Source organism: Rhinopithecus roxellana, chromosome 19 (genome assembly GCF_007565055.1).
Source record: "Rhinopithecus roxellana isolate Shanxi Qingling chromosome 19, ASM756505v1, whole genome shotgun sequence".
NCBI classification, from domain to species: Eukaryota; Metazoa; Chordata; class Mammalia; order Primates; family Cercopithecidae; genus Rhinopithecus; species Rhinopithecus roxellana.
The window spans coordinates 55991886-56016771 of record NC_044567.1 but is presented as its reverse complement, the minus strand read 5'-3'; the positions used below and the strand labels follow the sequence as shown (position 1 = coordinate 56016771).

General features: G+C 51.4%; 1 protein-coding gene across 3 annotated transcripts in view; it reads right to left on the bottom strand.

Moving 5' to 3' along the window:
• ABR (ABR activator of RhoGEF and GTPase) overlaps positions 1-10093 on the bottom strand; it is a 232595-nt gene extending 222502 nt beyond the window's left edge. Inside the window, exon 1 of one of the 3 annotated variants that reach the window (XM_030924178.1) lies at positions 9163-10093. In XM_030924178.1, the coding sequence (XP_030780038.1) occupies positions 9163-9997 (835 nt within the window). In that variant the 5' untranslated portion in view covers positions 9998-10093. The remainder of the gene's footprint in view (positions 1-9162) is intronic. The other 2 variants (XM_030924177.1, XM_010373487.2) reach the window with 2 other exon arrangements.
• Positions 10094-24886: the final 14793 nt, after the last annotated feature.

The following is a 24886-nucleotide window of genomic DNA, read 5'->3' as shown; positions in this document are numbered from 1 at the left end:
GTCAAGACAGACAGGGCTTGACGGGGGAAGCATCAGGAACCCCAGGGGACCTGGAAAGGTTGTCTTTCTCTGAAGATGCAAAGTATCTCTGGAGTAGGGACAGGGTTAAGTAAAAAAGCAGAGAAAGAGGCAAACAAAGAGGCTTGGGAAACTTTATTACCTGGAGAGATTCAAATATAAGCAGTGGCCTGGTTTAGCCAACTGAGAATTCCTGGACTTACAACAGCAACAGTAAAGACACCATCTAGGAAGAGGAATGATGACAGCACCATCAAGGATCCCATCTTTTTCTTTTTTTTTTTTTTTTTTGAGACGGAGTCTCGCTCTGTCACCAAGTTGGGGTGCAGTGCCGCGATCTCGGCTCACTGCAACCTCCGCCTCCCAGGTTCAAGCAATTCTCCTGCCTCAGCCTCCCGAGTAGCTGGGATTACAGGCACCTGCCATGGCACCCGGCTAATTTTTTTTTGTATTTTTAGTAGATACGGGGTTTCACCATCTTGGCCAGGGTGGTCTTGAACTCCTGACCTCATGATCCACCGGCCTCAGCCTCCCAAAGTGCTGGGATTACAAGTGTGAGCCACCGTGCCCAGCTGCTAGAGGATCCCATCTTTATGCAGGTGTGATAACATGGGTGAAGTGTATAACACAGGGCTGGGTATAGAAGGGTTTAGTAACAGGTAGGCTTCACAACAAGTCTCTGAAATAGTCTTATCATTATCACACCCACCTTTTTTTTTTGAGACAGAGTTTCACTCTTGTTGCCCAGGCTGGAGTGCGATGGCACCATCTCGGCTCACTGCAACCTCCGCCTCCCGGGTTCAAGCGATTCTCCTGCCTCAACCTCCTGAGTAGCTGGGATTGCAGGCACCCATCAACACGCCTGGCTAATTTTTGTATTTTTAGTAGAGACAAGGTTTCTCCATGTTGGCCAGGCTGATCTCAAACTCCTGACCTCAGGTGACCCGTCCACCTCGGCCTCCCAAGGTGTTGGGATTACAGGCGTGAGCCACCACGCCTGGCCATCTTTTTATTTATTTATTTATTTTTTTGAGACAGATTCTCAGTTTGTCGCCCAGGCTGGAGTGCAGTGGCGCGATCTCAGCTCACTGCGGCCTCCATCTCCAGGTTCAAGCAATTCTCCTGCCTCAGCCTACCAAGTAGCTGGGACTACAGGCACGTGCTATCACCCCCATCTTATGGGCAAGGAGTCTGAGGCTTAGAGAGGGTCAGTAACTCACCTGACATAAGCCTCACAACCCTGTGAACGAGGTAATAACACTCGCATTTTTCAGATGAGGAAATGTTTGTACTGTCATTCCAAAGCCAAGGAAAAGCATGAAGATCATGATTTTAAAACAAAAAGATCCAGAGTCGGCTGGCACGGTGGCTCACGCCTGTAATCCTAACACTTTGGGAGGCTGAGGCATGCAGATCACCTGACGTCAGGAGTTCGAGACCAGCCTGGCCAACATGGTGAAACCCCGTCTCTACTAAAATACAAAAATTAGCCGGGCATGGTGATGGGCGCCTGTAATCCCAGCTACTCGGGATGCTGAAGCAGGAGAAACGCTTGAACCCAGGAGGTGGAAGCAGGAGGTTGCGATGAACCGAGATCGTGCCACTGCACTCCAACCTGGGCGACAAGAGTGAAACTCCGCCTCAAAAGAAAAAGAAAAGAAAAGAAAAGATCCAGAGTCCAATACTGAGCCAACTGCTTTGTGAATAGTCTTTTACCCAGAAGAAAAACAGATGGACCACAGGAAAAGTTTCCAGACATGGTTGCATTTACTGCTTGTACAGGAGGAAGGAATTGTTCAACAAACTCACCCTCCACCCTCTGGGTGGCAGGTAACGCATTCGTGAGGTGAAGACGGTGGCGGTTTGGGTTGGATGGAGGGAAGTGCTGAGGAGCCCAGCAAACTGTGATGCAATATCAACTCCGGTTACAAAGGAATCAGCAAACCACCAGCTCATGTGTCTCAAATGGCATTTTTTTTTTTTTTTTTTTTGGAGACAAGGTCTCACTTTGTCACCCAGGGCTGAAGTGCAGTGGCGCAATCGTGGCTCATTGCAACCTCTGCCTCCCGGGTTCAAGCGACTCTCCTGCCTCAGCCTCCCAAGTAGGTGGGACTGCAGGTACATGCCACTCTGCCCGGATAATTTTTGTATTTTTAGTAGAGATGGGGTTTCACCATGTTGGCCAGGCTGGTCTCGAACTCCAGACCTCAGGTGATCCACCCACCTCGGCCTCCCAAAGTGCTGGGATTACAGGCGTGAGCCACCACACCCGGCCTCAAATGACTTTTTAACATGTCTTCACAATAGGGATGAAAAAATGACTCTATCACAGCTAAAGCTGAAAATTCAGTCCTTCAAACGAAGTTCCTCAGACACTCACTGACCACAAGGAATTCTTCCTGGAGCAGCAATCTCATTAGCCACTGATGGGAAGGGCAGAAAACCCATCAGGTTACAGATGAACCAGGTTACAGGTAACATGACTACCTAGTGGGAAATTCATTTCCCATAAAGATTAAAAAGTATCAGGGCCAGGTGTGGTGGCTCATGTCTGTAATCTCAGCACTTTTGGAGGCCAAGGAGCGAGGATCGCTTGAGCCTGGGGTTCTAGATGAGCCTGGGCAACATAGTGAGACTCTGTCTCTACAAAAAAATTAAAAATTAGCCAGGCATGGTGGCATGTGCCTGTAGTTCCAGCTACGTGTGAGGCTGAGGTGGGAGGATCGCTTGACCCTAGGAGGTGCAGGCTGCAGTGAGCCGTGTTCATGCCACTGCACTCCAGCCTGGGCAACAGAGTGAGACCCTGTCTTAAAATAAAATAGGCCAGGCGCAGTGGCTCACGCCTGTAATCCCAGCACTTTGAGAGGCCGAGTCAGGCAGATCACCTGAGGTCAGGAGTTCAAGACCAGCCTGGACAACATGGCGAAACCCCGTCTCTACTAAAACTACAAAAATTAACTGGGCGTGGTGGCGCATGCCTGTAATCCTAGCTACTCAGGGGGCTGAGGCTGGAGAATCGCTTGAACTCAGGAGGCGGAGGTTGCAGTGAGCCAAGATCTTGCCATTACACACCAGCCTGGGTGACAAGAGCAATATTCCATCTCAAAAAAATAAATAAAATAAAAATTAGCCGGGCTTGGTGGCAGACACCTGTCATCTCAGCTACTCGGAGGACTCCCTCTCAAGCAAACAAACAAAAAAACCGCAACAACACACACACACACATACATAGACACAAATACCCTCCACGGTCACTCTACACCAGGTGTTCTGCTAAGGTTTTAAATATTCTCTTGCACTTAATCTTCATAACTATCCTGAGCGGTAAGTAGTAATATTTGAGGCGGTACAGCTTGGTGTTCGAAAGCATGGACTTGGAAGCCAGACTGCCTGGGTTCAAATCCTAAGTGCTACTTATAAGCTGGGTGACCGTGGGCAGGGTTATTTAAGTTCTCCAGGCCTCGTGATTCTCATGTAAAATGGAAACAACAGTACGTGTAGTAGTCTGTTTTCACACTGCTGTAAAGAACTACCCGAGACTGCGTAATTTATAAAGGAAAGAGGTTTAATTGACTCACAGCTCCACATGGCTGGGGAGGCCTCAGGAAACTTACAATCACCGCAGAAGGCAAAGGAAAAGCAACCACCTTGTTCACAAGGCAGCAGGAGAGCGAGCCCGCGGGGAACTTCCAAACGCTTTACGACCACCACATCTCATGAGAACTCCCTGGCATCAGGACAACAGCCTGGGGGAAACTGTCCCCACGATCCAGGGCCTCCCACCAGGTCCCTCCCTCAACACGTGGGAATGACAATTCGAGATGAGATTTGGGTGAGGACACAGAGCCAAACCCTTTCGGTGCCTATCTCATGAAGGTGCTCTGTGGAATCAATGAATTAAAGCATATAAAGTGCTCAGAACAGGAGCTGGCAAAAGCAAGCCCTCAGGGTTAGTCATGTTTATTATTCCCATCTGACAGACAGAGACAGAGGCTTGGAACGGTCAGTGGCTGGCCAGTGGTCTCACACCTGGGGAGAGGCAGGCCTGACTTCACAGCACGCACCACCCAACACAGCTGATCCCAGCTCTGCCCATCCCCCCACTCCTCACCACACCAACACGGCCTGGTCTTTGTCTTTTCTGGACCAAGCAAGGCTGCAAGGTGCAAAAAGGAAGATACTAAAAGAATTGGCAGACTAACTTATTTACACTCTGATGTTGCCATCGTGCGTGGACAAAAACGCCGAAATGTGTTTTGGCTTAGGAGTCTGCCCCTCATCTAAAAGGAAATGGTCCTTTTCAAAGGAGGCCCTTTTCACCTGCTTCTGGGCCTCTGTAGGTGAGGCCTCACGTGTTCTCTCTCTGAAACCCCGAGACTAAGGCAAAGCCTGGATTGCCCAGTAAAACCTGACCTTAAGGACCTCTGAATGCAGATAATGAGTGTAATTGCTGGTGGAGGCCAATCCAGCAAAAAGAGACTCATGAGCCAAGATGACCTCTGCCTTGAGTCCTGCCCTGCGCCTGAAAGGTTCTAGAAAGAGTCAGAGCCTTACTGGGAAAGGGAAACATGCATCTTATTCATTTGTATTTTTTAGAGGCAGGGACTCGCTCTGTTGCCCAGGCTGGAGTGCGGCGGCACAATCATAGCTCACTGAAGCCTCGACCTCCTGGGTTCAAGTGATCCTCCCACTTCAGCCTCCTGAGTAGCTGGGACTATAGGTGCACACCACCACATCTGACTGATTTTCTTTTTTCTTAGAAATGGGGTCTCGCCAGGCGCGGTGGCTCATGCCTATAATCCCAGCACTTTGGGAGGCCGAGACGGGCAGATCACGAGGTCAGGAGATCGAGACCATCCTGGCTAACACGGTGAAACCCCATCTCTACTCAAAATACAAAAAATTAGCCAGGCGTAGTGGCGGGCGCCTGTAGTCCCAGCTACTCAGGAGGCTGAGGCAGGAGAATGGCGGGAACCCAGGAGGCACAGCTTGCAGTGAGCCAAGATCGCGCCACTGCACTCCAGCCTGGGAGACAGAGCAAGACTCCGTCTCAAAAAAAAAAAAGAAAGAAAGAAAGAAAGAAATGGGGTCTCACCGTATTGCCCAGGCTGGTCTCAAATTCCCAGCCTCAAGCAGTCCCCCACCTCAGCCTCCCAAAGTGCTGGAATTACAGGTGTGAGCCATTGTACCCAGCCACGTGCATCACGGAAAACCAAACCGTCTGTGATCCAGAATGACCGGGGAGTGGGAAGCTCTGAGGAAGCAACTCGGCCGGGTGCCATGGCTCAGGCCTGTAATCCCAGCATTTTGGGATGCTGAGGCAGGCGGATCACCTGAGGTCAGGAGTTCAAGACCAGCCTGGCCAATATGGTAAACCCCCATCTCATCTAAAAGTACAAAGATTAGCTGGGTGTGGTGGCACATTCTTGTCATCCCAGCTACTCTGGAGGCTGAGGCGGGAGAATCACTTGAACCCAGGAGGAGGCAGAGGTTGCAGTGAGCTGAGATGGTGCCACTGCCCTCCAGTCTGGGTGGCAGAGCGGGACTCTGTCTAAAAAAAGAAAAAAAAAGAAAGAAAAAAGAAACAATTCAAAGAAAAATGACCTGTAGTAGTGGTTAATTAACACTTATAGGTGCTTACTATGTGCCAGGACCTGTCCAAAATCCTTTAGAAATATCCCATTTATTTATTGTGGCAACAGTAGGAGAGAAGAGGTGCTTGTTAGCCTCACTTTACAGATGAGGAGACTCAGGCTCACAAAAGTCAAGTAACTTCTCTCAATGTCACAAAGGCAGTCTAGCTTCAGAAACAGTTTTAATCTGTGTTCTCAAACCTTTATGTTCATCTCACAACAAGAAATACATTCTACACCAGCTCCCAGTGTACCCACACACATCCGCATATAATCGAAACGGAGTCCAAAAACAGAATAATACTCGCCGTAGCCAATGCACTCATCCTTAGAGATGAAAACCCCTGCCCGCCTGGAGCCTGCGTTTGACTGGAGGGAGACAGTGAATAAGATCCACATGCAAAGTTGTGGCATCCACGGTGGTAAGTTCAGGAATGGTGTAGAGAAAAATGATGCAGCAAAGGACAAGGGTGGCCAAAGAAGACCTCCCGGGTGCTTCTGTTGCCGACTGCACTAATTTCAGTAAGCTGTTACCCACAGTGTGAAAACCCCTTCCCTTAATCGGTCCATTCTATTGCCTCCCTACATGCTTAAAGGCTGTTTCTCCTAGATTGTGTGCGTGTGCACACATGTATGTGGCAGTGTGGACATGTGCAGGTGTGTGTGTGCATGCATGGGGCAGTGTGACATGTATATACGTGTGCAGGTGTGTGTCTATATGTGTGCATGCAGGTATGTAGCACTGCACATGTACATGTGCAGATGTGTGTGCATGCATGTACATATGAAGGTGTGAATGTGTGCATGCATGTGTTAGTGTGCACATGTATATATACATGTGCAGGTGCGTGTATGTGTGTGCATGCATGTCTGTGGCAGTGTACCAAGTGTACATGTGTGCAGGTGTATGTGTGTGCATGCATGTATGTGGCAGTGTACCAAGTGTATACGTGTGCAGGTGTATGTGGGTGCATGCACATTTGTGGCAGTGTACCAAGTGTATACGTGTGCAGGTGTATGTGTGTGCATGCACATTTGTGGCAGTGTACCAAGTGTATACGTCTGCAGGTGTATGTGTGTGCATGCATGTTTGTGGCAGTGTACCAAGTGTATACGTGTGCAGGTGTATGTGTGTGCATGCATGTTTGTGGCAATGTAACATGTGTATACGTGTGCAGGTGTATGTGTGTGCATGCATGTTTGTGGCAATGTAACATGTGTATACGTGTGTAGGTATATGTGTAAGTGCATGTATGTGGCAGTGTACCATGTGTATACACATGCTGCTATGCACGTGTGTGCATGCATGTAACCATGTGCAGGTCCCCCCACTCACTTCCTCACTGAGGCAGCTTTGGAGACAGAAGCAGAACCTGAACATGTGACTGTGCAGTTTGCCACAGGAGCTTGCCCCGCAGAGGGGGCTGGAATGGGGCCTGAAATCTAGCCCAGGCATCACTAGCCAATGCCATGAGTGCCAGACATGTGCCCGGCTCACGTCTGCAGCCCAGAGGAAGGAGACTCTTGTTATCATTGGTCCACCCAGACGGTGCCGATCCCTAACGTCCATCAAGGTACCCTGGGTGCTAGAGTGTCCTACAGGAGACAGGCGACGACTCACAGAAATAAAAATCACCCCTGGGGAAAATCTAGTGTGCTGGGCACCCCAGGCAGGGTGATGGATGTGGGTCTGGGGGGAGATGGGATTGGAGCCAGCTCTGAAGCAGCTGGGGCCACTTGGGTAGCCTCCACCGGGGGCATTTGGAACTTGGCACTGGGGTGAAATCTTCAGGCCCTTCCCTTAAGTTAAAGAGACATGGCCGGGCGTGGTGGCTCAAGCCTGTAATCCCAGCACTTTGGGAGGCCGAGACGGGCGGATTACGAGGTCAGGAGATCGAGACCATCCTGGCGAACACGGTGAAACCCCGTCTCTACTAAAAAATACAAAAAACTAGCCGGGCAACGTGGCGGGCGCCTGTAGTCCCAGCTGCTCGGGAGGCTGAGGCAGGAGAATGGCATAAAGCCGGGAGGCGGAGCTTGCAGTGAGCCGAGATCCGGCCACTGTACTCCAGCCTGGGCAGCAGAGCCAGACTCTGTCTCAAAAAAAAAAAAAAAAGTTAAAGGAACATATAAAAATGTTATCAGCATGGGCGGCAAGAGCATTGCCTATGGGAAACACAGCCAATCTTTGCTAATGAATAAGTGTAATTGATCAAAACAGATGACTTGATGGACCTTCCAAATGTGCTTTTAGCAAAGTGGACAGTTTTTCATTCAAATGCAAACTCACCCAGATAAAATCTAATAATGGAGATTTTGGAACAATCCCAGCATCAATGATTTTTTTTCCTCTTTCACTGCACAGGAAGGCATCTCAAATTTCTGGATGCAGCTTGACCCAACCAGACACCACCAGTGTCCTGCTTTCCGCGTGGCTAAGGAGACCCTCACAGTCTGCAGACACAGCAAGGGGCTCACACGCCACTCCCATCCCTACCTGACCTCTCCTCCTTAGCCGCATTCCCACTCCCTGACCTCGGAACAGCTTGGTGGACCCTCAATTCCAGGCGATCATTTATTCAGCCATTATTCACTGAGCTTTGGCTGCGGCAAGGCACCGCGCGTACCACCAGAAGGAGGTTCAACGATGACTAAGACCAGGCCCTGTCCTCAGAAAAGAGCAGATGTGAGGGGAGAGAGAGGACAAGAGACGGGGTGAAGGTCTCAGCTCACCCCAACGAGCACTTAAATCTTTCTGAGCTTCAGTTTCCTCTTTTTATCAAATGAAGACGCTGGACTAGACATGATCTCCAGGCACCAGGCCAGCTGGAAAACCAGATGGGCCTAAGCCTTTCCCTTCCTCTCATGCTCCTAGCCTCCTAGAAAGCCAAGAGGCCGGGCGCAGCCTTCTAAGAAGAAAACGAGGCCGCAAAGGGGGCTGGTGAGGGCCATGGACCTTCCCTGAAGGTTCCACGTGGCCCCAACACACAAAGCAGCCTGGAGAAGAGGAGTCTAAGTTCAGAAAATCGAGTGGAACGTTTGGCCTTCCACGGCTAGGAAAGCGGAGCTCAGAAGGACCGGGAATTTCCGGGAAATGGGAAGCTCCTGGAGTGTGTGCAGAGAGGGGTGACAGCATCGGGTGGTGCGAAGGAATCTGGCGGGGGTCTGGCTGGAGGGATGGGGGGTGAGGGATGTCATGGCCAGAGCTGAAAGGCTGAGGCCTGGGCGCAGGCTCCTCCCACGGGCCGGCCACACTCCCCATTCCATCAGCCCTGCCGCCGCCGCAGGCTCATTTTCATAGAGTCGCCCGAGCTTAACGTCGCTTTGCACGTTTTTTCTAAGTTCCACAAGTGGCTTTGGGATAGACAGGCACAGCTCATCCTCCTTCCCGCCCGCTCCCCAGCCCCGAACTTGAGGTTAAACAGGGCCACGGAGTCGCCCAGGGAGGGGCCCCAGCAGCCCGGGGTGGGGCGCGCGGCGGGGTCTAGCGGGGTCTGAGGGGGTCGCCCACCTGCGGAGAAGCCGTCCTCGCGGTCGGAGCTGTGCCGGCTGCCTTCGCTGTCTCTCTCCGGCGAGCTGTGACCAGGCGAGTCTCGCTCCGGCACCCGCAGGAACCTCTGGCGCCTCCACGGGGGGAGGTGCTCGCGCCTGGGGGGCTCCTCCGCGGCTAGGGGCGAGCCCGGGCGGTCCTTGGCCTCGGCCTCCCGCTGCTCCAGGTCGCGGGTCCCCCGCTGCGGCCGCCGCCCCCCGGGGATCAGGTGCGTCCAGCGGTGGGGGCTGCAAGCGCGCCCCGGCCTCTCCGCCTCCTCGCGGGTCCCGAACCGGCAAGGGGCCGCCAGCCAGGGACCGAGGACGAACTTCTCGTTGAAATCCACCATCTCGAAGTCGTGGTCGCTGCCGTCGCCCCCCTCGTCCGTGCCGGGAGCCGCGTGGGGGTCCCCGAGGGGCGCGTCGTCCTCCCGGGCCCGGAACCGCAGCTGCGGCTGCAGGAGCTGCTGGTGGACGGCGTCGGCCCAGCTCTTTCCCCCGCCCGCTTCTCCGGCCGCCCCGGGCCAGGCGGGCAGGTCCGCGCGGGGAGACTCAGCCTCGGGGTCGGGGCGCTCGGGGTCCCCGCGGGGAGGCTCAGCCTCGGGTTCGGGGCGCTCGGCGTCCCCGGCCAGCGCGGCCTGCAGGAGGGAGGCTTTGAGCTGCTCCTCCGCCAGCACCTGTTGCAGCCGCTCCAGGTTGAGTCTGCAGCGCTCCAGCTCCCGCTCGGCGTCGCGCACCGACTCCAGCCTCGGGACCGGCACCTCCGCCCCGGGGAACTCGGCCCGCCAGCGCCGCTCGAACGCGCGGGGGTCCCACATGCCCCGAGCTCCGCCCGCGCCGACCCTTCCCCGCGGCCCGGAACAGACCAGAGGAAAAACCAAGTTTCCCCTTCCGCCCTCGCGCCTTTTCCCCTTCTTCTTCCTCTTCTTCTCCTGCTGGGTTTCGCCTCCCTGACGTCAGCGGCTCCTCGTGGCGGGGGCGGGCGCCTGGGGGATGAGAACCCGCCCCCGGCATCCCACAGCCAGCTCGGGCCGCGGAGCCGCCGGGGGAGGGCGGGAGCTGCGGGGCCTGGAGTCGAGCCTTCCCCGCCGCGCGCTGCCGGCCCCGGACCCCGCCCGCCCCGCTCCCCTGGCGGCCCCGCTCCCTGCACCCGAGCGCGGGGCCCCGGACACCTTCCTGCCGGGTCGCGGGAAGACGTGGGGGCTGAAGGCGGTGTGGCTGGTGTCGCTGCGGACCCGCGGGGTCGCCCCGCGCGGGGACTGATTGATTGATTGATTGACTGATTGATATTGATTTTCCTTTTTTGAGGCCAGGTCTCGCTCTGTCGCCCAGGCTGGAGCACAGTGGCGAGATCATGCCTTAAACTAACTTGACGAAGAACACGGAGCAGTTTAATCCAAATCCCGGGGTAACGCTTTGGGGTTTTGTTGGCCCCTGTAAGCTTCCTTTTCCAGGGAAAAACACTCAAAGACGACGGCGCCAAGCGACTCTGCGGGAGGAGCCCGGACCTCAAAGCTGGACTCCCGGGGGACTGAGTCCAACCGTGGCTGCAGCGGCCGCGGCCTGGCGGAGGGCCCGCGTAGGTGTCTACGAGGACCCCCCACTCCACCTCCTCTTTGCCGCCTCAGATACTTCCCCTGGGGAGGACAAGAAACAGGAGCTGGAGAGGGGGCGTGGGGATGGGGGTGCCACGTGGCCCTGCCCTCCGCACCTGGCTGAGCAACGCTTTCCAGTTCTTCTCCAGGGTTGTGGGTGAAACCCCACTGCCTGGGAAGAGAGGCCCTGATAGCCACCTCGTGCTTTCGGAAAGAGGGGACGCCTTATCAATGATTCACGTTTCCTTCATTTTAAGCATAAAGAAATTGATCTAAGAGGCGGGGCGTGGTGGCTCACGCCTGTAATCCCAGCACTTTGGGAGGCTGAGGCGGGTGGATCACCTGAAGTCAGGAGTTCCAGACCAGCCTGGCCGACATGGTGAAACCCGTCTCTACAAAAATACAAAATTTAGCCGGGCATGGTGGCAGACGCCTGTCATCCCAGCTACTCGGGAGGCTGAGGCAAGATAATTGCTTGAACCTGGGAGGCTGAGGTTGCAGTGAGCCGAGATCACGCCACTGCACTCCAGCCTGGGGGACAAGAGTGAGACTCCGTTTCAAAAAACCAGAAAAAAGAAACTGATCTAAGAGGCCGACTTGGCAGCTGGAAATTCTTCCTCCCCACAGCACCCTTTGGGGACTGGAGCTAAACTCAGCCACCTTCTCCGCAGCCCCCACCACCCACCCACCTCTAACCTGAACCATGAGTACAGGCAGTCCTGCTCCCACTTTTCCAGCCCCTTAATTCATCCCTCAAGGCTACAAGGAAGATGTTTCTTAACCACAAATGTGCCATGTGTTTGCTCCAAGCCCTTTCTTGACTCCCGTCCCCTACAGGGTGGAGTCCAGACTCCTTAGCATGACACAGGAAGTCCTCCCACATCTAGTCTCTGCCCTCCTCTCTGCCTTCTTCCTATAATTTAGCTTTGCCAGCTCAAAGCTGGCCCCAAAGACCTCACACCCTTTTCTTCTTCCTTAGAATTTCTCATCTGTTCCTACACGCTTGCAAAAGTCCCCACTGCCTGGGGACCTCCCCCTCTGATGAGCCTTTTCAGCCTCTCCTGGCCTTTGTATCAGCATTGGATCTTGTGCCTGCCTTTTATCTTTGTTTGCCCTTGTTCCACCTTTTAGTTTATTTTCCTGTAGAGAGGAGCTGGCTTCTCCACCTCATCTCAGTCCCTGAACCAGCAGGGGGCCACCAGCAAATGGAACAAATTTCAAATCCACCATCTCGACTGGGTGCGGTGGCTCACACCTGTAATCCCAGCACTTCAGGAGGCCGAGGCAGGTAGATGACCTGAGGTCAGGAGTTCAAGACCAGCCTGGCTAACATGATGAAATCCCATCTCTACTAAAAATACAAAAATTAGCTGGGCGTGGTGGCGGGTGCCTGTAATCTCAGCTACTCTCAAGGGAGGCTGAGACAAGAGAATGACTTGAACCCAAGGGGGGAGGCTGCAGTGAGCCAAGATCATGCCACTGCGCTCCAGCCTGGGTGACAGAGCGAGACTCTGTCTCAAAAAAAAAAAAAAAAAAAATCCCCCAAAACCAAAACAAATCTACCATCTCAAAATCGTGGTCACTGCTGTTGCCCCCATCATCTCATGTTGCCCAGGCTCCTCTTGAACTCCTGGGCTCAAGCAGTCCACCCTCTCTGCCTCCCAAAGGCTGGGATTACCAGCATGAGCCACTGGAGCTGTTTCACCTGTAGGGCAGTGGCACATTTACTGGACCCCCAAACTGCAGCCTGGACCCCCTGGGCTGAAGCCATCCTCCCTCCTCAGCCTGCGGAGTAGCTGGGACTACAGGCATGTGCCATCGTACCTGGCTGTTTTTTTTTTTTTTTTTTTTTTTCGTAGAGATGGGGCACTCACTGTGTTGCCCAGGCTGGTCTGGAACTCCTGGACTCAAGCAATCGGCCTGCCCTGGCCTCCCGCTGTGCTGGGATTATGGACGTGAGCCACCATAATCTTCCCTTTATTATAGTTACTAGTGAGACCTTTTGTCTCCCTTCCTCTAAGAACCCCTCAAGTGCACAGATTGTGTCTTTTTTCATTTTTGTATTCTGGCTCCTTCTCGCAGAGTGTGGTATAGAGACGACTGATAATTTTGGAAGGAAAGAAATGAATAAATTAATGAACAAACAGACAGATGCAGCAACCCCCACCCTTGCCTCCTGTTGGGCTTCTCCTGTCCTGAATCACTCCTGACTGGGGCACACTTGCTTCCCACATGTCAACTCCAAAAATTTCCTTTCTTGCCAAAGTCTGTGTTTACTCATTTTAGCCATACCCCTCTTCCTTGTTTTCTTTCTTTTTTTTTTTAATTTGGTGTGCCACTGGCATGAATCATCCCAGTGTTTGTCTTCATGCCAGACTGCCATGGAGAAATGGATATGTTTTTTGTTATTATTATTATTATTTTTTTTTTTTTTTTTTTAGATGGAGTCTCACTCTATCCCCCAGGCTAGAGTGCAGTCCCCACTCACTGCAACCTGCACCTCCCAGGTTCAAGTGACTCTCCTGCCTCAGCCTCCCGAGTGGCTGGGATTACAGGCGCGTGATACCACACCCAGCTAAATTTTATATTTTTAGCAGAGACGGGGTTTCGCCATGTTGACCAGGCTGGTCTCAAACTCCTGACCTCAGGTGACCCACCCACCTCGGCCTTCCAGAGTGCTGGGATTACAGGCATGAGCCACCGCGCCCCACTGATGTATTTTAAAATACACTACTTTGGCCGGGCATGGTAGCTCACACCTGTAATCCCAGCACTTTGGGAGGCCAAGGCGGGCAGATCACCCGAGGTCAGGGGTTCGAGACCAGCCTGGCCAACATGTTGAAACCCTGTCCGTCTCTACTAAAAATACCAAAAATTAGCCAAGTGTAGTGGTGGGTGCTGTAATCCCAGCTACTCAGGAGGTTGAGACAGGAGAATTGCTTGAATCCGGGAAGCAGAGGTTGCGGTGAGCCGAGATTGCGCCATCATGCTCCAGCCTGGGCAACAAGAGCAAAACTCCGTCTCAATAAATAAATAAATAATAAAAATGAAATGCACTCATTTACTATTCCCCAGTTTGAGTGATTTCTCAGTCCTTCACCTAGTTCCTCAACCCGCTTTCTCTCCCACCTTTGCTGTACACCCCAGGGGTCTTCACAATCTCCTTTGTCCACTGAGAAGGACTGAGAAGGTTCCATCGTCTATCGCCAGCCCGTGCCAGGGAGACTCCATCAAAGGGAGTCCACAGACAGCTTGGCCTGTGTAAAGATTTCAGAATGGGAGAGGAAGAGCAGTCCAGAAGTGATGGACGACCCCAGGGAAGAGCATATTGATTGGAAGCTGTTTCAATAGGTATATTTAAATGCACCAAGCAAAAGAAAAATATAGGTTACTAATAAGCATCCATTTCTGAATGTGTAAGTTCCCTGGGAGGACAGTTTCCAGTCTGTCATTTAATTAAAGCCGTGGTATGATTCTCTTCAGGCCCAAGGAAATCGTTACCAATACCACTAATTTTTTCCACAAGGACCAACAGAGCTGGAAACGCCAGCATCGATCTGTAAACAGATCCCAGGAGCAGCCTTCATTGTCCCCAGCTGGTGGAGAGTTCAGCTTTATGACTTGGCTCTGGGTCCTCATGGGGACCAGGGGTAGGGTGCTGACATTTATTGAATCCACACCTCTAGCTGCCATACATTTTTTATCTCATCTAATTCCTCACAACAACCCTGTGAAGAAGGTATTATTGTCGTTGCTTCAGACAGACAGAAATGGAAGGTCAAAGAGGTTAGAAGCCACACAGCTAGTCTGCTGGAATTTTTTTTTTTTTTTTTTTTTTTTTTAAGAGACAGGGTAGGCCTGGCGCAGTGGCTCATGCCTGGAATCCCAGCACTTTGGGAGGCCGAGGCAAGTGGATCACCTGAGGTCAGGAGTTCGAGAGTAGCCTGGCCAACATGGTGAAACCCCGTCTCTACTAAAAATACAAAAATTAGCCAGGTGTGATGGTGGACGCCTGTAATCCCAGCTACTCAGTTGAGGCGGGAGGCTGAGGGGGGAGGAACACTTGAACCTGGGAGGCAGAGGTTGCAGTGAGCAGAGATCGTGCCACTGTACTCCAGTCCGGGTGACAGAGTGAGACTCCATCTTGAAAAAAAAAAAAAGAAAAGAAAAAGAGACAGAGTCTCACTCTGCCACCCAGGCTGGAGTGCAGTGGTGCTATCATAGCTCACTGCAGCCTCGACCTCCAGTACTCAAGCCATCCTACCACCTCAATCTCCCAAGCACACACCACTATATCCGGCGTTTTTTTTTTTGTTTTTTTGGTTTTTTTGGCCACGGGGTCTCCTTATGTTCCCCAGGCTGGTCTCGAAATCCTGAGCTCAAGTGATCTTCCTGCCTCAGCCTCCCAAAGTGTTGGGATTACAGGCGTGAGTCACCGCGCTCAGCCTGCTGGATTCTGTAGTCCCGCAGCTTTGTAAGAGCTTGGTCCAGGTGCATGTGTCACTGGCATTTCTTTATTTAATAAACATTTGTTGAGCACCCACTAGGTCCCAGGGCCTGGCAAATTAAGTTTAAACTTTGTTTGTGGTTTATTTTTTTGAGACAGGGTCTTGCTCCGTCTCCCAGGCTGGAGAGCAGTGGCATGATCTTGGCTCACTGCAGCCAACATCCTGGGCCCAAGGGATCCTCCCACCTCCGCCTCCTGAGTAGCTGGGACCACAGGTGCATGCCACCAAGCCTGGCTAATTTTTTGTATTTTTTGTAGAGACAGGGTCCCACCATATTTCCCAGGCTTGAACTTCTGGGCTCAAGCCATTTGCCCGCCTTGTCCTCCCAAAGTGTTGGGATCACAGGTATGAGCCATGGCGCCTGGTAAGTTTAAGCTTTTCAGCCTGGCATATCAGACCTGTTGAAATGGGTCCCCTGACCCCAGCTAACATTTCCAACCCCATTTCCTGAATTTCCCCAACCTGCTACACCCACTCAGCACCCAACACAAGTGGCCCTCTGGAGCAGATGTCTTTCATGTCCCGTGCCACCTCTCATTGGTCTATCTTGGGTGTCTGCAGTGGACAGTCCCTGGGGGCTGCTGGGTTCTCACCTTGAGCGCCACCTCCCACACTGCACTCTACTTTTCCGCCTTAGGGCTTCTGTCAAAGTCACAAAGCTCTCAAGACCAGCCAAGATAGGGGACAGGATATTAACATCCCCAGAGCCATGGCCAATTAACACTGCCTGGACCAAGGCCAGTGGAAATAGAGCTTGGTTAATAAACAGCCCCTGGCTCCTATCTCTGGAGGGCTTTTTTTCTTCCTTCAGACGGAGTCTCAGAGTCTCGCTCGGTCGCCCAGGCTGGAGTGCAGTGGCGCCGTCTCGGCTCACTGTAACCTCTGCCTCTTGGGTTCAAGCGATTCTCCTGCTTCAGCCTCCCCAGTCGCTGGGATTACAGGCGCCCACCACAATGGCCGGCTAACTTTGGTGTTTTTAGTAAAGATGGGGTTTCACCATGTTGGTCAGGCTGGTCTCGAACTCCTGACCTCGTGATCCACCCACCTTGGCCTCCCAAAGTGCTGGGATTACAGGCGTGAGACACCACACCCTGCCGGGAACCCAGTTTTCTAGAATTTTTGTCACTACAGTCTTGCCTTTTCTAGAAATTACTTTTTTTTATTTTTATTTTTTAGACAGGCTCTCACTCCATCTCCCAGGCCGGAGTGCTGTGGCACGGCCACAGGTCATTACAACCTCGACCTCCCAGGCTCAAGTGGTCCCCCCTCCTCAGCCTTCCAAGTAGCTGGGATCACAGCACAGGCCACCAAATGTGGTGAATTTTTTTTTTTTTTTTTTTGTAGAGATGAGGTCTCACTATGCTGCCTAGGCTGGTCTCAAACTCCTGGGCTCAAGCGATCCTCCCACCTCAGCCTCCCAAAGTGCTGGGATTACAGGTGTGAACCACCACACCTGGCCCCTTCCTAGAATCTTGTATGAAAGAATGTAGTCTTGGTGTTGGACTGCTGAAACTTAGCCCAGGGTTTCCGAGTTTGATCTGCACTGTTGTGTGTTTACATCTCCTTCCTTCCCTTCCCTTCCCCCAGGGTCGGAAATAGTCATTTTAACATACTAGGTGGAGACAGGCATTCAACCTTCATTCTAATGCGTGCCAAAAGTGTTATCATCATCATTTTGCAGAAAAACAAGTGTGGTTTGATGAGATTAAGACAGTCATCCGGCCGGGCGCGGTGGCTCAAGCCTGTAATCCCAGCACTTTGGGAGGCCGAGACGGGCGGATCATGAGGTCAGGAGATCGAGACCATCCTGGCTAATACGGTGAAACCCCGTCTCTACTAAAAAATACAAAAAACTAGCCGGGCGACGAGGCGGGCGCCTGTAGTCCCAGCTACTCGGGAGGCTGAGACAGGAGAATGGCGTGAACCCGGGAGGCGGAGCTTGCAGTGAGCTGAGAGCCGGCCACTGCACTCCAGCCTGGGCGGCAGAGCAAGACTCCGTCTCAAAAAAAAAAAAAAAAAAAAGACAGTCATTCAGGGCGGGGCTCAGTGGCTGACGCCTGTAATCCCAGCACTTTGGGAGGCTGAGGCGGGTGGATCACCTCAGGTCAGGAGTGAGACCAGCCTGGCCAACAAGGTGAAACCCCCCTTCACTACAAAAAAAAAATACAAAATACAAAAATCAGCCAGGCGTGGTGGCGGGTGCCTATAATCCCATCTACTCCGGAGGCTGAGGCAGGAGAATCACTTGAACTCGGGAGGCAGAGCTTGCAGTGAGCCGAGATCGCACCGTTGGGATTACAGGCGTGAGCCACCGCACCCGGCCAGATACATTTTTTGCAGATAATTTTCTCCTAGTTTGTGACTTGGCTTCTCATTTTATCTGTGATTTTGAATAGTAAATGGTTTTTATTTTGATGAAGCAGCTTTTATTAATTTGTTAATAGTTTGAGCTTCTTGTGTCCTGTTTAAGAAATCTTGGCCGGGCGTGGTGACTCACGCCTGTAATCTCAGCACTTTGGAGGCCGAGGAGGGTGGATCACGAGGTCAGGAGTTCGAGACCAGCCTGGCCAAGATAGTGAAACCCCGTCTCTATTAAAAAAAAAAAAAAAAATTAGCCGGGAGTGGTGGCACGCTCCTGTAGTCCCAGCTACTCAGGAGGCTGAGGCAGAAGAATTGCTTGAACCCGGGAGGCAGAAGTTGCAGTGAGCCAAGATCACACCACTGCACTCCAGCCTGAGTGACAGAGCGAGACTCCTTCTCAAAAATAAATAAAATAAAATAAAATACAAAAATTAGCTAGGCGCAGTGGCGACTGCCTGTAATCCCAGCTACTCGGGAGGTTGAGGCGAGAGAATGGTATGAACCCAGGAGGCGGAGCTTGCAGTGAGCCGAGATTGGGTCACTGTACTCCAGCCAGGGTGACAGAGCAAGACTCTGTCTCAAAAAAAAAAGAAAGAAAAGAAAAGAAATCTTTGCCTAACCCAATATCACAAAAATTTCCCTTATGTTTTATTCTAGGAATTTAATAGTTTTAGAATCTATGTGTAGGTCTGTAATTTTCACTTTTAGTTAGCTTGGGGGTATGGTATCCAATAGGGGTAGAAGGCTTTTTTTGCTTGTTTTCCACGTGGATATCCAGTTGTTTCAGGACTACTTAGTAAAAAGGCTATCTTACTTCGGCAGCTTTGTCAAAAATCAATCAGGCCTGGGCTCAGTGGCTCATGCCCATAATCCCAGCACTTTGGGAGGCCGAGGCGGGCGGATCACTTCAGATCAAGAGTTCAAGACCAGCCTAGCCTACATGGTGAAACCCCGTTTCTACTAAAAATACAAAAATTAACCGGACATGGTGGCACATGCCTGTAATCCCGGCAATTCAGGAGGCTGAGGCAGGAGAATCACTTGAACCTGGGAGGCGGAGGTTACGGTAAACTGACATCACACCAGTGTACTCCAGCCTGAGCAACCAAGCAAGACTTCATCTTAAAAAAAAAAATTAAAACAAAAAAACAAAAAAAAATAAAAAAATAAAAATAAATAAAAAAATAAAAAAAAATTAATTGGCCATAAAAGTGTGGATCTATTTCTGGACCTTGTTCTGTTTGATGTATATGTCTGTCCTCATGGCAATGCCACATGGCCATGATGACTAAAGTTTTTGGGTTTTTTTTTTTTTTTTTGAGAAAGAGTCTCGCTCTTGTTGCCCAGGCTGGATGGAGTACAGTGGTACAATCTCTGCTCACTGCAATCTGCGCTTCCTGGGTTCAAATGATTCTCCTGCCTCAGCCTCCCCAGGAGCTGGGATTACAGGCGCCCGCCACCATGCTCAGCTAATTTTTTTTGTATTTTAGTAGAAACGGGGTTTCACCATGCTGGCCAGGCTGGTCTCGAACTCCTGACCTCATGATCCACCCTCCCCGACCTCCCAAAGTGCTGGGATTACAGGCGTGAGCCACGGCACCCGGCCTGTTTTGGTTTTTGAGACGGAGTCTCATTCTGTCTCCCAGGCTGGAGTGCAGTGGCTTGATCTCGGCTCACGGCAACCTCTGGCTCCCAGGTTCAAGTGATTCTCCTGCCTCAGCCTCTCAAGTAGCTAGAACTACAGGTGCCCACTACCACTCCCGTCTTATTTTTGTTTTTTTGGTTTTTTGTTTTGAGACAGAATATCACTCTGTCGCCCAGGCTGGAGTGCAATGGTGCAATCTTGGTTCACTGCAACCTCTGCCTCCCAGGTTCAAGCAATTCTCCTGTCTCAGCCTCCTGAGTAGCTGGGATTAAAGGTGCGCACCACCATGCCTGCCTAATTTTTGTATTTTTAATAGAGATGGGGTTTCACCCTGTTGGCCAGGCTGGTCTGGAACTCCTGGCCTCTTGTGATCCGTCCACCTCGACCTCCCAAAGTGCTGGGATTACAGGCGTGAGCCACCGCGCCCAGCCATGTCCAGGATTTTGTGTGGACATGTTTTCTATTTTCTGTTTCTGCTTAGGAGCGAAATTGCTGGTTCATATGGTCTTACTCTGCATTTTGCTTATCAGAGAACTGTCCGACCGTTTCCGAAGCGTCTACGTCATTTTACCTTCCTGGTGTATACGGGCTCCAACTGCTCCACATTCTTTCCCACACTAGCTTGCATTTTTTGTATCATAGCCATCCCAGTGCATGTGAAGTGGTCTCTCATTGTGGTTTCTCTGGTTTTTGTTTCCTTTTGGTTTTTTTTTTTTTTTTTTGAGATGGCGTCTTGCTCTGTCATCCAGGCTGAAGTGCAGTGGCTCAATCTCAGCTCACCGCAAACTGCCTCCTGGGTTAAAGTGACTCTCCTGCCTCTGCCTCCTGAGTAGCTGGGATTACAGGCACCCACCACCATGCCCGGCTAATTTTTGTATTTTTAGTGGAGACAGAGTTTCACCATGTTGGTCAGGCTGGTCTCAAACTCCTGACCTTGTGATCTGCCTGCCTCAACCTCCCAAAGTGCTGGGATTACAGGGGTGAGCCACCGCACCCGGCCTTGTTTTGTTTTTGAGATAGAGTCTTGCTCTGTCGCCTAGGCTGGTGTGCAGTGACACAATTGCGGCTCACTGCAGCTTCAAGCACCAGTACTCAAGTGATCCTCCCACCTTAGCCTCCTGAGTAGCTAGGACCACAGGCGCATGCCACCGCATCAGCTAATTATTTTTATAACTGTCTTGTAGAGACGAGATCTCACTACGCTGCCAGGACTGGTCTCAAAGTCTGGGCTGAAGCTGTGTTCCCACCTCAGCCTCCCAAAGTGCTGGGATTACCGGCGTGAGCCACCGCACCCAGCCTCATCATGGTTTTGATTTGCCTTTCCCTAATAATTAATGACGAGCATATTTTCACATTCTTGAAACCACCTTTCCAAAATTATGACTGAGACAATGGAAGATCTAACTTGACCAACTCCGTCTTGCTCCTAACCTCCAAGCTGTCTTTGTTCATTCCTGGGCGTAGGCTGAGCTAACTTTGGGAGAAACTTCATTTATAGTTTATAGTTTAAACAAAGAAGGTAACAGCCCTTTCCCAAACAAACCTCCTCCTTCCCTGGGGACTAGACTGCCTTTGTAGGACTAACTTTAGCCTCAAAATTAGAAATTATGGTTTAGGGGCCATGCAGCTGGAGGCTAACAGATTTCAACCCACCCTAAACTGCTCCTAAGACCAGTGCTTGAGATATTTTGGAAACCCTGCACTTTATGAATCAGCTGACACCACCCAGATCGATAAACTGGTTCCTCTGATCTTGTGGCCTCCACCCAAGAACTGACTGAGGGCAAGAAGACAGTTTTGACTCCCTATGATTTCATCCTTGATCAATCAACACTCCTGGCTCACGGGCTTCCCCCATCCACCACGTTATCCTTAAAAACTCTGCTCCCCTGGCTGGGCGCGGTGGCTCACGCCTGTAATCCCAGCATTCTGGAAGGCCGAGGCGGGCGGATCACCCAAGGTCGGGAGTTCAAGACCAGCCTGACCAACATGGTGAAACCCCCTCTCTACTAAAAATACAAAAATTAGCCGTGCGTGGTGGCCGGTACCTGTAGTCCCAGCTACACAGGAGGCTGAGGCAGGAGAATTGCTTGAACCTGGGAGGTGGAGGTTGCAGTGAGCCGAGATTGCGCCACTGCACTCCAGCCTGGGAGACAAAGCGATCACTCTGTCTCAAAATAAATAAATAAATAAATAAATAAATAAATATAAAAACTCTGCTCCCCTGGCCAAGTGCAGTGGTTCACACCTGTAATCCCAGAACTTTGGGAGGCTGAGGCGGGCAGATCACGAGGTCAGGAGATCGAGACCATCCTGGCTAACACAGTGAAACCCCGTCTCTACTAAAAATACAAAAAAAAATTAGCCGGGCGTGGTGGCGGCTCCTGTAGTCCCAGTTACGCGGGAGGCTGAGGCAGGAGAATGGTGTGAACCCGGGAGGCGAAGCTTGCAGTGAGCCGAGATCGCACCACTGCACTGCAGCCTGGGTGACCGAGCAAGACTCTGTCTCAAAAAAAAAAAAAAAACCGCTCTGCTCCCCAATTCCGCAATGCTCATAGAGACTGACTGGAGTAATAATAGAACTCCAGTCTCACGCACAGCCAGCTCTGCATGAATTACTTTCTCTGTTGTGATCCCCCGTCTTGATGAGCCCACCCTGTCTGGGCAGTGGGCAGGCTGAACTCCTTAGGCAGTTACATTCCCATTGGGCATCTATGTATTTTCTTTAGAGAATTGTCTATTGAAATTCCTAACCCAATTTTTCGTTGCATTGTTTACCTTTCTATAGTTGAGTTGTAAGAGTTTTCATATACTCTAGACATTGGACCTTTTCTTTTTTTTTTTGAGACAGAGTCTCACTCTGTTGCCCAGGCTGGAGTGCAGTGGCACAATCTCAGCTCACTGCAGCCTCCGTCTCCTGGGTTCAAGAGATTCTCCTGCCTCAGTCTCCCAAGTAGCTGGGACTATAGGTGTGCGCCACCACACTCAGCTAATTTTTGTATTTTTAGCAGAGATGGAATTTCACCATGTTTGTCAGGTTGGTCTCGAACTCCTGACCTCATGATCCACCCACCTTGGCCTCCCAAAGTGCTGGGATTACAGGCATGAGCTACTGCGCCTGCCTGGCTTTTTTTTTTTTTTTTTTTTTTTTTGAGATGGAGTCTCGCTCTGTCGCCCAGGCTGGAGTGCAATGCCTCAGTCTTGGCTCACTGAAACCTCCGCCTCCCGGGTTCAAGTGATTCTCCTGCCTCAGCCTCCTCAGTAGCTGGGATTATAGGCATGCACCACCACACCTGGCTAATTTTTTGTAATTTTAGTAGAGACAGAATTTCACCATTTTGGCCAGGCTAGTTTTGAACTCTTGACCTCGTGATCCACCCGCCTCAGCCTCCCAAAGTGCTGGGATTACAGGCGTGAGCCGCTGCGCCCAGGCGTCCTACCTTTTGTTCTGTTTTATTTATGTCTTTCACGGCATTGCTGTTTTTGAGGATTCCATGCCAGTCGTCAGGGAGAGTGTCCTGCATAATCTGGACCCATCTGATGTTTCCCCGTAATTCGATCCAGCTTGAGCGTTTTGGCAGATGCTGGTGTGTGCTTCACATGGCATCATAGCATGACATTTTCTAATTACTGCAGAATGGGGTCCGTTTGCTTGTCAGGCTGCCAGGGCTGTGCCGATTCCACGCCTCTCTAGAAACAAGCAAGGAAAGGTCTCATGTGCAACTTGTTTTTCACATTTTGTAAATTAGAAAAGCAATAAGGGCTTGTGAAAGAAAACTGGAAGAATCCAGAATTATATAAGATAAAAAACCAACATCTCAGCTGGGGTGACAGAGCAAGACTCCACCTCAAAAAAAAAAAAAAGGAACATCTGTCCCCATTCTGGCACCTCTCCCTGGGGGAACTGTGTCCAATTTGGTGGTTCTTCAACTGGAACTTAAAGAGACAGAGAGGCCAGGTGTGGTGGCTCACACCTGTAATTCCAGCATTTTGGGAGGCCAAGGCAGGAGGACCACGAAGTCAGGAGGTTGAGACCATCCTGGCTAACACAGTGAAACCCTGTCTCTACTAAAAATACAAAAAATTAGCCGGGCGTGGTGTCCGGTGCCTATAGTGCCAGCTACTCAGGAGGCTGAGGCAGGAGAATGGCGTGAACCCGGGAGGCAGAGCTTGCAGTGAGCTGAGATCGCGCCACTGCACTCCAGCCTGGGAGACAGAGCAAGACTCTGTCTCAAAAAAAAAAAAAAAAAGTAGAGAGAGAGAGAGAGACAGACAGACAGACAGACTGAGAGAGACTTGCTCTGGCTAATTTATTATTATCAATTTTTTTTTTTTTTTTTTGAGACGCAGTCTCCCTCTGTCCCCCGGGCTGGAGTGCAGTGGCCGGATCTCAGCTCACTGCAAGCTCCGCCTCCCGGGTTTACGCCATTCTCCTGCCTCAGCCTCCCGAGTAGCTGGGACTACAGGTGCCCGCCACCACGCCCGGCTAGTTTTTTGTATTTTTTAGTAGAGACGGGGTTTCACCGTGTTAGTCAGGATGGTCTCGATCTCCTGACCTCGTGATCCGCCCGTCTCGACCTCCCAGAGTGCTGGGATAATTTATTTTTTTTTGTTTGTTTTTTGTTTTTTGTTTTTGAGACGGAGTCTCGCTCTGTGGCCCAGGTTGGAGTGTAGTGGCGCGATCTCAGCTCACTGCAAGCTCCGCCTCCCGGGTTCCCCCCATTCTCCCGCCTCAGCCTCCGAGTAGCTGGGACTACAGGCGCCGCCGCCAGGCCCGGCTAGTTTTTTTTGTATTTTTAGTAGAGACGGGGTTTCACCGTGTTAGCCAGGATGGTCTTGATCTCCTGACCTCGTGATCCACCCGCCTCGGCCTCCCAAAGTGCTGGGATTACAGGCTTGAGCCACCTCGCCCAGCCAATTTATTATTTTTTATAGAGACAAGGTCTTGCTATGTTGCCCAGGCTGGTCTTGAACTCCTGGCTTCAAGTGATCCTCCTGCTTCAGCATCCCAAAGTGCTGGGGTTACAGGTGTGAGCCACCATGCCCAGTCCCCAACTTATTTATTTTGAGACAGAGTTTCGTTCTGTCACCCAGGCTGGAGTGCAGTGGTTCACTCATTGCTCACTGCAGCCTCAACGTCCTGGGCTCAAGGGACCCTCCCGCTTCAGCCTCCCTCCTAGTAGCTGGGACTACACATGTGCAACACCAAGTCTGGCTAATTTTTTTTGTTAGTTTTTTGTGTGTTTTTTTGGTAGTTTCGGTTTTTGTTTGTTTGTTTCACCATGTTGCCCAGGCTGGTCTCGAACCCCTGTGCTCAAATGACCCACCCCACTCAGCCTCCCAAAGTGCTGGGATTACAGGTGTGAGCCACCGCACCCGGCTTCTCTTCTTCTTTTTTTTTTTTTTTTTTTTTTTTTTGTGATGGAGTCTTGCTTTGTTGCCTAGGCTGGAGTGCAGTGGCACAGTCTTGGCCAACATGGTGAAACCCCGTCTCTACTAAAAATACAAAAATTAGCCGGGCCCAGTGGCAGGCACCTGTAATCCCAGCTACACAGGAGGCTGAGACAGGATAATCGCTTGAACCCTGGAGGCAGAGGT